The sequence below is a fragment of the Diabrotica virgifera genome, chromosome 7 (assembly GCF_917563875.1).
Source record: "Diabrotica virgifera virgifera chromosome 7, PGI_DIABVI_V3a".
In the NCBI taxonomy this organism is placed as follows: domain Eukaryota; kingdom Metazoa; phylum Arthropoda; class Insecta; order Coleoptera; family Chrysomelidae; genus Diabrotica; species Diabrotica virgifera.
Window position 1 is genome coordinate 15,034,220 of NC_065449.1, and position 14,322 is coordinate 15,048,541.

Below are 14,322 nucleotides of genomic sequence, written 5' to 3' on the forward strand. Positions count from 1 at the left end.
ATAAACAATTAAATTGTTTAGAACAATTTTTCGACCACTCGGATCGAAATCCACCCTCTAAATTCGTAATCAGCAGCCAAAAATCCATAATAAACCGTTGTTTGTCCATCAGAATTAAAAACGACACGATGACCCCTCTGGCGCCTAGACTATTACCTTTTCACTCCTAGACTGAGATCTTATCATTTTACCATCGTATTAATCCCTTCCTATTTAACCAAAAATAAAAATACAGCATTGATTTTGTATGTTTTAAACAAAAATACAATTTATTTTAATAAGTCGGTAAGTACATATATTTACAAATAAAAACGTTTTAATATAAACTTACAGTACAAAAAAAAAAACAACAAATCTTTAAAACCTAACCTAAAAATATTTCGAGCAGTTTCTACAACTGGTAGTACATGGACGATTTGCAATAAACAATACTTGCTGCAATGCTTTGTTTTAAAAAATAATTCTTTACTGGATTTAATATCAGTTATTTCTTAAAATTAGTGTCTTAAGTCTAATAGTCTTTTAACGTAAAAAATCAACAACCTAGCGTCTTCATAAGACTTGTTTACACAGTTTGCCGAAGGGCGTAGTGTATATATAGTAAAATTTGCATTTTCTTAGTGCCGCAATAGATATTTCCAAATTTTGTAAATAAAAAACTGATCTATAGGTCTGAAAATTTATAAACTAGTATCTAAGTTTACTAATTTACGAAAGAATACACGAAAATTACGTAAAAATTACGCTGAATTGATAATCTAATATAGGGTAGGGTAGAAGCTATTGGGTCAGCAAGAGAAAAAAATTTAATATTACTAATACTTCAAAGCAGTTAGGGAAAATCGTTGTAAATTATTGTTTATGTTATAGAAGTACGCGATTGGCGAACTTGTCCAAAAAAGCACTATTTCATGTACAATTCTGCGGAGTTACGTAGGAGCTAACATAGAATGTGAAAAGCACTATTTCAGAGGGAAAAATCAACTCATTTATATGAGAATTAATTATTAATCTAAATAAAACTCGTAGAAAACTCGAAAATCTTGTAGAATTTAGGGGAAGTAAGTTGAAATTTAGATAAAATGTTAGGGGGGGTAGGTTGAAATTTAGATAAAATGTTATTGTAATTACCTTTCACCTATTTTCAGTCAAAAACAGCATATAAGAGAGGAAAATCAATTTATTTACATAACAATCACGTAATAATTTAAAGAAAACTCGCCGAAAACTCGAAAATCACGTAAAATTTCGGGTAAATAAGTTGAAAGTCACATAAAATGTAGTGTTTTAAATCAACAAACAGCATTTAAGAGAAGAATATCAATTTATTTACATAATGTTCACGTAATATTAAAGAAATCTCGAATATCACGTACAATTTGGATAAAACTAAGATGTAGTTTACATAGAATATTACTGGTAATGTCTTTCAGCGATTTTTGATCAAAAAGCACTCTTTCAGAGAGAAAATCAACTTTTTTACATAATAATCACGTAGTCATTTATAGAAAACTCAAAAATTATGTAAAATTTGGACGCAATTAAGTGTAAATTAACATAGAATATTATTGCAAATGCCTTTTAATGATTTTAGGTCAAAAAGCATCATGTCAGAGACGAAAACCAACTCATTTACAGCATAATAATCACGTAGTCATTTAAAGAAAACTCAAAAATTATGTATAATTTGGATGCAGTTAAGTGAAAATTCACTTAGAATATTATTGCAAATGTCTTTCAGTGATTTTAGGTCAGAAAGCACCATGTCAGAGAAGAAATTCAACTCATTTACATAATAATCACGTAATTATTTAAAAAAGACTCGTACAGATCTCGAAAATCATGTAAAATTTTAGGGCAAATATGGTTGAAATTCATATCAAATGGTATTGTAATTACCTTTCACCTATTTTCAGTAAAAAACAGCATATAAGAGAGGAAAATCAATTTATTTACATAACAATCACGTAAAACTTTAAAGAAAACTCGCCGAAAACTCGAAAATTATTTAAAATTTCGGGTAAATAAGTTTAAAATCACATAAAATGTATTTTGGAAATGTCCTTTACTGTTTTAAATAAAAAAAAACAGCATTTAAGAGAAGAATATCAATTTATCTACATAATGTTCACGTAACAAATTAAAGAAATCTCGAATATCACGTACAATTTGGATAAAACTAAGATGGAGTTTACATAGAATATTACTGTAAATGTCTTTCAGTGATTTTAGATCAAAAAGCACTCTTTTAGAGAGAAAATCAACTTTTTTACATAATAATCACGTAGTCGTTTAAATAAAACTCAAAAATTATGTAAAATTTGGATGCAATTAAGTGGAAATTAACAAAGAATATTATTGCAAATGCCTTTCAATGATTTTAGGTCAGAAAGCATCATGTCAGAGACGAAAATCAACTCATTTACATAATAATTACGTACTCATTTAAAGAAAACTCAAAAATTATGTATAATTTGGATGCAATTAAGTGGAAATTCACTTAGAATATTATTGCAAATGCCTTTCCGTGATTTTAGGTCAGAAAGCACCGAAATTCAACTCATTTACAAAATAATCACGTAATTATTTAAAGAAGACTCGTACAGATCTCGAAAATCATGTAAAAATTTAGGGCAAATATGGTTGAAATTCACATCAAATGGTATTGTAAATGCCTTTCAACTATTTTAAATATAAAAAAACTTACTTACGTAATAATCACGTAATAATTTAAAGAAAACTCTAATATCACGTACAATTTGAATGAAATTACGTTGGAATTTACATAAAATATTATCGTAAAGGCCTTTCAGCGTTTTTGGATCAAAAAGCACTTTTTAGAGAGAAAAATCAACTTATTTACATAATGATCACGTTAACGCTTAAAGAAAACTCAAAAATTATGTACAATTTGGACACAATTGAGTGGGAATTATAGAATGTTATTGCAACTGCTTTAAATTTTCAGATACAAAATTTCAACAATTTTACATAATTAGCCTAAAACATGTAAAATATGTGCATAGCTACGTAAATTTCATGTAGAAACTTATAAAAAAAAAAACAAAAAAAAATATATATATTTTTGCAATTTACGCGTCAAAAGCACTATTTAAAAAAGAAAAATCATCTTACTATGTGATAAAGAAAAATTTTACATGAAAAACAATATTTACGAAGGAATAATTAACGAATTTACGTAATAATTATGTAAAAACCTGCCACACGTAAAAATACTAATACTTGGCGGAAATAGTGGGCTAAGGATACGGATAACTACATAGGGCATACCAAGTTTTTGACGTTTATGACACTGCTGGGAGACATTGTATAGTTTTTTAGTTGTATTTTCCGAACATTTTGTTGTTAATTTTGTGTAGTTTTTAGTTGCAGAAGTACTCGAACGACTTTATTTAGCTTTAAGCAGTCAATAAATAAACATGAGTGAATGTTTAGCGTAGGTACCATAGTTATTTAGCATTTTTATAGGACATTTTATAGTCTTGAACCATTGTTTCTGTCTCTCAGATGATCACTTATTTAGTTCAGTTTTATGCTTAAAATGTAGCACTGATGGTAACCGATAAAACTGAACTTTACCACGGTTACTTCGCATTCGACACTTCAATACACAACAGAAATGAGGCATATTATCTTTTTAAATTAATTCGTCCAGTGAAAATGTTAAATTAATCCTTGTACAAAACAAAATTACAAGGAAACGTAACTTAAATTATCTAAAAAACATTAAGAACTAACAGAATAACATTTATGTTTGCCTCCCAGCCCCCATATTGATTTAATTTTGACAGCATGTTGGAATGCCCTATAGGGCTTTTCATTCGCAGTCATTTGTTTCGAGCTTCTGTCAAATATCGTATAATCCGTGTATATTAACGTATACACAGATTATACAACGTCTGACAAGCTCGAAACAAATGACAATCGATGAAAAGCCCTATTCCACAAAATCAACTGAAAAGCTATTCAAAATCAGTGTTTTACTACAAAATTTGAAAAGATCATTAAGTCACCGCTTTAATTAATTAATTACAGTGGGTGGTCAAACTATTAGGGCAACTTGCTAAAATGAACGTCTATTATAATTCAAATATTGGAAATACATATTCTTAAACGAGAATAGGTACAAACTCAGTATTTCTTCACTTACTAATTGCATCTTGTAGCTCCAATAATTTAATCGCCCACTGTATATCGAAGTATTAACCTAATTAAGATACGGTTTTGCTTATAAATTATTGTATGACTGATTCTGCGTTACATCCTTTCGCTACATCACAATTAAATCTCACTAATTGAACACTCTATTACGCCTAATGTGATCATCAACTAAGCGGCTCAATATTTACGAAGACCCAGGAATACAAAGGAGTCAGCTTCTTCGTAATTAGCTTGAATTTTAAACTGTTCAATCCGTCTTTGTCGTATTTTTGTTGGCCTTGTTTAAGGATCTCGTACCTACAAATAGAGAGAAGATTAATCGATGGATTCTACTAATATTTGATGAGTATTGATTGTAAGAACAAAGTTAAATTAAACTTGCCTAAGTTTCATAAAAAAAAGTTCGTTGAAAATACTAATGAATGAATTAAAAAGAAAAGGACATTTGAAGTATGTAAAACACATTTAGAATTTAACCTACGTCAAATTCTAAAATAAACCCCTACAAAAGAGAGATCTCACTGTTCAAAAAATAGAACACAATTTTTTTCATCAAAATTTAAAATTTTTCAAAAGTTTCTAAAAACGTCATAAAAAAGACAACACAAAACACATTAAAAGTTTTCGTGAAGGTAAGGTGCAAGCATCCATCCATCTGGATAGAGTTGAGGCAACAGGCAGAATGATAACAGCGCTTTCACATCAGGGCGGTTTGCCAACGTCGACGTCGCGGTCTACCTGAAAAACCCAACCGACGCAGTTCAAGTTAACATAAAAACAAATGCAACCGCTCAACATGCGTACACATGCAACCGCAAGTTTACCAGCGTTTAATCAGGTAAATCGCGGCATAACTATGCTAGCTTTTAAATGGTTTTTCAAAAAATGAAAACTGATAATGTTTTCCTATTCTAACCTGGCTGCACCGTACTGATGATGACTAAATAATCAGAAATACGTATTTACGTCTGCTTCCATCTTATATATCATTGTTTGTTTATGTCCATCCATTCGTCTTCTTTAATGGCTCTATCTCTCATGATGTGCCGTACATTTTCTTCCCAGGCAACTGAAGGCCTTCCCCTTCTTCTTCGTTGTTGTGGTATGTAATATAAAGCTTTCTTTGGCCATCTATCTTCATTCATTCATTTCACGTGACCATACTACACTAGTTGTCTCATTTCAATTCTATCTTCAGTGGAATATACAGTATTTTTGTCCTCCTTTTAATATCTTCATTCCTGATGTAATCTTTTTGGATATACCACACGCTCTCCTTAGATACTTCTATTCTTTTTTATCTTTTTTCGTGAGCTGCCAAACTTCTGCTCCATAAGTCATAATAGGATCTACCAAGATTCGATAGTTTGTCAATTTCGGTGTTTGTCTAATATCTTTAGACCTGTGGCGACACGTTTCAATTATTATTTTACTATTTTTTTAATTGCTAATTTTAAATATTAACTTTCTTTTCTAAACGAAAATAATATGGGCCATTTAAGATTCACATGTGTCGCGCTCCTAAATACAAAACCATATGCATAACGGGCCTGTTAAATTTTAAGAAACGAAATTATTCAGTATTCAGATAAAATGCCTTCTCAGCTTTTAAAACACCAGATGTTGATGGCCTGTTCAAATTATGTATGGGAAACGCAAATTCCAAAATAGATTACGGGACGATAAAGGGCCAGCCTCCTTATGTCAATAAATCAGTCTTCAACTTCTTTAAAAACCACAGAAATGTAAAACTAATGTTTTTAGTTCATCCACAGGCAGTCTGACACAAACCCACGTCCCGCAAAGAATAACAAACCCTCTTACGAGATATAAGCACGCCTTTTTAACCAAAAATAAATAAATATATTATTGTTCGTTGTCTTACACTTATTTTAATTTCATTTAATTGATTCCGTAAACCACCAACGGAACAGACGAAAGTAGATAGCTTAGAATGTTTACCACTTTTTTTCCTGCTGCATTCTGTTTTCGATGTCTCTTTTGGTAGTGCCTTCGGTAGATATTATACATACGAGATATTTATATTCTTGACATGTTGTTGTGGTTCTAATTTTCAACTCTGGATCTTCTTCATCATCCCCTATTTTAAGATGCTCTGTCTTTGACATTCTAAACATATAGTCCATGTCTTCCTCATCATCCGCGACGACTACCTGATCATCTGCGAGAAACAAAGTTGTCAGTTTGGGTATAATATGTTCTGCTATTTGTATTGCTTTTGTTTCTATATCCGGCATAAAAAGGATTGCTATTACGGGTGACAGTGGTGAACCCATCGGTGCTTCTTTAACTGGTTTGTACCTCTGGTTCTTGTAGATGAAATAGGTGTTAATTAAGCAATGCCTCGTCAAGTTGTGTGTATTCTGTGGTATTAGATACTTTCTGCGTATACTTGGTAACGATTCTACTATAACTAGAGCATTGGTTAACTTCTATTTACCGGAACATTGGTGAATATTGAAACTACATCTAAGCTAACTAACAAGTGTCCAGACTCGAGAGTAATGTCCTTTATTCGGTCAATAAAATGGCTTACGTTCTTGACGTAAGAGCCTTCCTCAAACCGCATAAACAAACTTCCTGCGAATAAACAAACGACTACGAGTCCGTTGTAGAGATCTACCACATGTAATGTTTGTGTTCCATGATGTAGACGCTAGGTGGCAGCAACAGCTATAGATGTCGCAAAATATAAGTGCATAAAATAAAATGCATAAAATAAATTGCAAAAATAAAATAGGTATAGCTTTGGATGGGAAAAATATTATGAAAAATTTTGATGCCTTCCTCTGCGTATGATTGTTTCTGGTTAGCCAGAAATTTTGCCAGTAGTCTAGCTTTTTCTCCAAAATTTCCTTGAAAAATTCTTTAAAACCAATATCTCACTCGAATTACTTTCTCGAATTTGAGAAATGCCTGAAAAAATATCACTGATATCGCATTAAACATTACTTATCACTTACCGAGTCGAGCTAGGCGTATCCTTCTTGTGCGTTAACATTGTGTACCGAGCTATCGTGACGGGATATCTGGAAATGTGAAGATGGTGGTACCTAATCCGATTGGACATGTCGTCATCTTCTCCGCCCCATCCCCAGAACGAATTCGAAAAGCCGTTTAATAATTTAAAATGTTCTGTGCTAATAGCTGAGACTCCACCAAATATTGCTGGATACGGTAACCTAAAACAATTTTTATTAAATGCTGAGCTTGGTACTTGGAGAAAAGTGTTTTTTCAAATATGTTTTGTCCGGTATATCGAAGTCTATTTCCGGAAAACCAATACATGCAGTAAAACGCGGCAACACTGTAATGCTGTAAATTGTATGTGCAGATAGTAAGTTACTATAACTGCTATAACTCCACCTGGGACAATTGATGGGTGTATTGGGAACTTATCAGCTGTCATTGTCGGTCCGAAGACCGGATAAAGGAGACGGGAGTATTCAGACTAGGTTAGCACCCTGTCTGAGGACTATCATACTTACATACATCAGAGCTCATAGAAGCAAATATGTGCCTCTGATAAACAAGTAATTGGACTTCGTAAGTCTTAGGTTTTCACCCAAAGTAATCGAAAGTAGAACTGGAAGACGATATTTGAATTTTACGTGTAACTTTGCGTGGATTGATATACGAATTTACTAATTTTGAGTCATTTTTACTAAACTTTGACATTTGTCACCTCATTTGTCATTCTACCCGGTATAATGGCGGAGGAGTTATATTGGCGGTCGTTCGGACCGACATAAAAATTGCTTAGGTCAAATATCTCACCTTTAGTACCGTCCTTGGATTATAAGCTTTCATTTGGCACCTCATTTATCATTCTAGCTGGTATAATGATGGAGGAGTTATATTCGCGGTCGTACGGACCGACGGACAGACCGCCTAGGTCAAATATCTCACCTTTAGTACCATCCTTGGATTATCAGCTTTCATTTGACACCTAATTTGTCATTCTCATGGTATAATGACGGAGGGGTTATATTCGCGGTCGTACGGACCGACGGAAAGACAGACTAGGTCAAATATCTCACCTTCAGTACCATCCTTGGATTATAAGCTTTTATTTGACACCTCATTTATCATTCAAGCTGGTATAATGATGGAGAGTTATGTTCGCGGTCGGAGGGACCGACACACAGACCGCCTAAGTCAAATATCTCACCTTTAGTACCCTCCTTGGATTATAAGCTTTTATTTGACACCTCATTTGTCATTCTACCTGGTATAATGACGGAGGAGCTATATTCGCGGTCGTACGGACCGACGGAAAGACAGCCTAGGTCAAATATCTCACCTTTAGTACCATCCTTGGATTATAAGCTTTCATTTGACACCTCATTTGTCATTCTACCTGGTATAATGATGGAGGAGTTATATTCGCGGTCGGACAGACCGACGGACAGACCGCCAAGGTCAAATATCTCACCTTTAGTACCATCCTTGGATTATCAGCTTTCATTTGACACCTCATTTGTCATTCTACCTGGTATAATGATGGAGGAGTTATATTCGCGGTCGGACAGACCGACGGACAGACCGCCAAGGTCAAATATCTCACCTTTAGTACCATCCTTGGATTATCAGCTTTCATTTGACACCTCATTTGTCATTCTAGCTGGTATATTGACGGAGGAGTTGTGATTACAGACAGACGGACGGACAGACGGACGTGGATAATACAAAGTTTTCACACTTTTTCAAAATTGGGTGAAAGCAACAGGACAGATCTACTGAAGAGGGCCAATGCAAGTAACCGGACAACGCAACAGTGAAAAAAAGAGAATATTAAGGATAACCACTTGCAACATCAAATCCTGAACACAAGAGAAGAGGAACTCACTAAACAAATCACTGATGCACAGATAGAGATGTGTGCTACCCAAGAAAAAATAAAAAAGGGAAGAAGTCAAACCATGTTACACGATTACCTAATGGTATACAACGACGAACCAAAGAAAATAAGAGCTAAGGAATTAGTCGCTATATTCATCAACAGAAATAAATAAGGAATGAAAGAAGATAATACGTATTAAAAAGAATTTGAAGATGGTGTTATCCCTTTCTTTTTTATGTGTTTGGCTATTTTAGTTGATATTTTGTCTGTACATATAGGTAATCGAGAAAAAGGTGCTGGGTTTTTTCTCTGATGCAAAAATGAAAAATGACTGATACTCGGTTACATATAAGTACAGGCAAAATATCAACTAAAATAGCCAAGCACATAAATAAGAAAGAAATAGCACCAGTTTTCAAGAAACACAATAATTTAAGTAAATACCTATATTAGGAAGAACAAACGCCAAAAGAAAAACTTACACACTACATAGTGGTATATACAAACTTAAATGTGATAACTGTCCAAAACCTCACATCGGTCAAACTGGCAGAACCTTTAGTAAACAGAACACAAAAGGGCTTTCAATAATAGAAAAACAGATTCTACGTACAGTAAAACCTCGATACAACGGACTAATTGGGGGGACGGAATGTCCGTTAAAGCCGAAAGTCCGTTATATAAAAATAGGTTTAAAATCAATCAATTTTTTTTTAAATATCGCCTGCTGTATTTATATACAGTGTACAAATCTGTAATTGAACAAGGAATCAAGTTTTTTTTTGCTACCTTTTTACTTTTCTACTTCATCTATAAACTTTCTGCAATATACTCGTTTGGTTGCCAAAATTATTCACTGATCCCTGGGTTGAATAAACGATGTATTTTTTTGGCAAAAACATAGAAGTTGCCATCTTCTAAATGTTGAATATTTTCAATGGTGTAAGCAGGAGCGCTGTCTAAAATCAATAAAAATTTCACCTCTTTCGGCGGTATTTCCCGTTTCTTCTCTTGAAATTTTCTCACATGCAGGTACAAATTAATATCTGTGATGAACCATGCCTTATTAGAGCTATAATATGAAACGGGCAGATAATGCATTATATCTTTGACAGCTCTAGGTTTACGAGATTTGCCAACAATTATAGCAGTCAATCCAAGCGATCCATCGGTGTTAGCACAAAGCAGTGCCGAGAACCTATCCTTGCTGATTTTTCTTCCAGAATTCGGTTTTCAATTTTTTTTACATTTGATAGGATTTTTTGTCCGTTATATCCGAAGTCCGTTAAATAGAGGTCCGTTCTATTGAGGTTTTACTGTACTCACTTCATTTTCTAGATCATAATCATCCTTTTAATGCCAATTTCAAATTCTCCATTCTCAAAATAAAGGTCTTAAGCTATCCTTATTAGAATGTATGGAAATTAATAAATTAAAAAATACGGATATAATTCTGAATGACCAACTTGAGACAAACAAGACCTCCTCCTCAACTTATTCGGTTCAAGTGTAGACCAATAGCATAGTATATAGAGGTTCCACAGTAAAATCACTCCTCTGTCGGCGCTTTGATCTCAAGAAGTAATACCGTCAATACGCAATTGGTAATTCACCAGTGGTTGATGCGGGTTTTCCCTGTTAAAATCCGTACGTTTCTATGCGACTTACAATGCTAGAGTGGGGCAAAAGCGACTGCCAACATTGCGCGGTCGCCATGCGCGACTACAGACTTTACTTCCAATTTTTCGGAGAGTGGTTCTACTGTCCCTCTTTATACTGTGCCAATAGTAAAAACGCATCACTTGACTTGAGAAAGGCACTTTGCCGAAACAGGTGTAGTGTCATTAATTTGTAATAAGTTTTGTCGAAGTATTGAAAACAAAAGTGTTCAGTGTTTTGTTAGATAAAATGAACTTGACTCATAATGCAAGGAAAGATAGATGGCAGAAGAAGCATCGGAAGAAGACGAATTTCATGGCTGAAGAACCTGAGAGAATGGTTTGGATGCAGCTCAAAACAATTATTTAGAGCTACTGCCTCAAAAGTTAAAATAGCTATGATGATTGCCAACCTCCGTAGCGGAGATGGCACCTGAAGAAGAAGAAGAAGCAAATGAACTTCCATCATGTAACGGTGGAATCACTTACAGGAAAGAATGTCTTATCATATTTGTTTTCCTCAACTCAAAATAATTAGTGCGATTGGACTCATGAAGGAAACATTTTTAAATTTTATTTTGTAGAGCAGTGTAATTAATCGGTTCAAAAAATGGCAACCTCGGTCGAGGTAGAAAAAATATCGCGGCTGAGGAATTCACATTGAAGGTGTGGAATTCACATCAGATTTCTATTCCCAGAAGCACTAAATAAACTAAAGATCAAGGTAATTAATTGTCGACATTCTAAAAAGACATGGCACTTGAAGAAAAAGACATTAAAAAGTCATTATGCGACAAAGCATTACCTGAATGTAAAGGTAAAGTAAAGCCGAAATACTCCGTGGTGTTTGCATAAATTTCTAGTCATCCTACATACTTATTCACCAAATTAAATAGGAGTTCACTGGGGGAAGTATGCAGGGTCGGCCCCTGGGGTGGACGAACCCGACAGGGAAATTTTTAGGGGCGACAAATTATTGTAGAGAACAGCCAATTTTTGAAAATTTCAGGGCTATTGACAGTCGCAAAAGAACTAGCATGAAAGTTATAAAATGAGACACCAAAAATCGAAGGCACAACAAAACAAACAAAGAGGAAAGTGGAAACAAAATTAGGTTATGAGGCTGAAAATGAAAGTGTGAATTAGGTTATGAAAGAAAAGCGCCACCAGTCAGTCCAGGGTTTTTAACACATGATTCACACTTAAATTCAAAGGATATAGGTGGATGATGAATATCCAAAGGAAGTAGGACTATCTCTGCTGTTGATATCTTAGCTTCGCCATCGTCCATGAAAATCAGATCCAGCAAATTGTTGGGTGCATTTTTAACGGAGTTGACTTGATAAAGGTTATGGTACGAGCATGAAGCTGAAAGAATCTGTATGGATTCAACTTCACGAGGTGAAGCTCCTGTCAAAGGGGTACCCACTGAAGACATTCCATCCCTGGACCAGTTACAGTAAGGAAGGTTAAATTCCCCCAGGATACAAAGCTTGTGATCTGGATTTTCATCCGATAGTTTCTCCACATTCTCTGTAAACTCCCAATATTTCTCTAGTTCACTCCGCGGTGGAAAATAAGCAGTAGCAATGATGATCTTATTGCTTCCAACTTCAATTTTAACAAACAAATGTTCAACACTGTGACTTACTAACAAAACTGTGCTAGATATTGTTTTACGGACAGCTATAAGCACCCAACCTCCACGAGAAAAAATGCTTGTTGATAAAGATCTATCCTTTCGGTGAAAATGAAAGATGTTGTAGTTAAACATTTGTAGTTCAGAATTGTTAATGTCACTAGTCAACCATGATTCATTAAGCACTACAATGTCATATTGTGAGTATGATATATTCTCATAGAGTAGACTGAGTTTTGTTCGCAAACCTCTGACGTTCTGAAAATAAACAGGTATTGACGAAGTGGCTTGAACTTTTAATGCTGTATACCATTTACATATTTTAGAATAAGGTTTGGTTCACCATTACGCTGCCTTTCTTTAAGTTCTGTTTTCAGATAATTAACCTCTGCACGTTGTTCGTTAGTTACTTCTTCTGCTAACGCTTCTATCGAGTCTTTTTTTGTTCCTCAAGATTGAACGAACAATCTCAGGAGACTCAAGGGTTAGGCGTAATGATTGATGTCCATTTTTATTGCGTTTCCCAATTCTGGCTGAGCTCAGTATGTTGACTGGGGAGTCTGACAGACCCAAGAGGATGTCGTTGGCTCTAGATAAATCGTCTTGCTCATTGTTTTGGATTAAATTAAACATCATCAAGTTACATGCCCTCTTTTGCCTCTCAAACACTTCAAACATCACATTATTATGTACCACTGGTGGAGTATTCCCGGAGCCACCCTGTGTAGACAATGAGTTGGTGGAACTTTTAATAATGGAAAGATCCTTTTTAATATCATCAAATATGGAAAACTTTACGTATCTCGCCATCTAGGAAATGCCATAACAGAAAACGGAGGTACAGAGGATATTCGTATGAGGATACGAAATGCTCAACAAGCATTCAGCATGCTCAACCCTGTTTGGAGGTCTCGCGAATATACTACAAGGACAAAGATTCAAATATTCCACTCAAATCCCTTACTGGAAAGTGACAAAATCCCTTACAGAGAAACTGCAGGTCTTTGATAACAAATGTCTACGAAGAAATGTCTACGTAGAAAATTAAATAAAGTCCCGAAGATTGGAGCGGTCACACACCCCGACACAAAAGTTTAAGTATTGCAAAGACTGCCCTAGAGTGGAATTCCCAAGGAAAAATAAAAAAGAGGTCGCCCAGCACAAACTTGGAAAAGATCCATCATGGACTAGATAAGAGGTCAAGTAAGGTCTTGGAATGAGGTGAAAAAGGCTTTAGCGTCACTGGAGCTTGATGCTCCACTTAGGAGTTCAATAACATTATCAACACATCAATAAAAATACAATCGCGCTTGGCTATCGCTGAAGAGTAAGAGGGATGAATCAAGGGTCTACAAGTGGGGGGAAGGAGAGGCGCGGTCGGCGATCTTGCCCATAGCGGCAAAATCCCTAAGGCCGGGCCTGGAAGTATGCTAATGGTCTAAAAATGAATATGCAAATATTTTCTTTGAGTTTGTACCTATATTTAAAATTAATGAAACGTAAAATTACCTGAAGTCTAACATAAATGTTTGAAGATAATAATTGTTATCTGTTGCACGGTGCTAAACCGTAAAAATGTCGTTTACTGTATTGTTTTTGGAACAAAGTAAATTTAAATAAATATTGACTTTTTATTACCTAACTTCTTGATGTGTGCGTCATGAGTTGGAAAAACAAATGTATGTTGGCATTTGATACGAAATCTATCTGTTTGCCAATGTAGGCTACTAGTTTTACGGTAGCATAGATGAATTACAACATACACTGGAAAGGGTTAATTCAGTTAGTGATTAATACGGCTTGAGCCACAACTTTAAGAAGACAAAATGGATGCTGATAAGCAAAAAGCAACAATCTGCTTGACAGTTAGGGATAAACAACATACTAATTGACCATGTCCATGACCGCTGGATTCAGAGCAAACTTTGGAACCAACGATCACCTCCAAACAATAAAACAACTCATCGAAAAATCCATAG

At 34.6% G+C, this 14,322-nt stretch overlaps 1 protein-coding gene across 2 annotated transcripts in view; it reads right to left on the minus strand.

Moving 5' to 3' along the window:
* Nucleotides 1-237: 237 nt before the first annotated feature.
* The window catches only part of LOC126887948 (beta-1,4-N-acetylgalactosaminyltransferase bre-4-like), a 115,349-nt gene continuing 101,264 nt past the window's right edge, over nt 238-14,322 (minus strand). For both annotated transcript variants that reach the window (XM_050655897.1, XM_050655898.1), the window contains exons 5-6: nt 7,167-7,385; nt 238-4,479 (exon numbers count right to left, since the gene is read on the minus strand). In XM_050655897.1, coding sequence (XP_050511854.1) covers nt 4,347-4,479; nt 7,167-7,385 — 352 coding nt within the window. In that variant the 3' untranslated portion in view covers nt 238-4,346. The remainder of the gene's footprint in view (nt 4,480-7,166; nt 7,386-14,322) is intronic.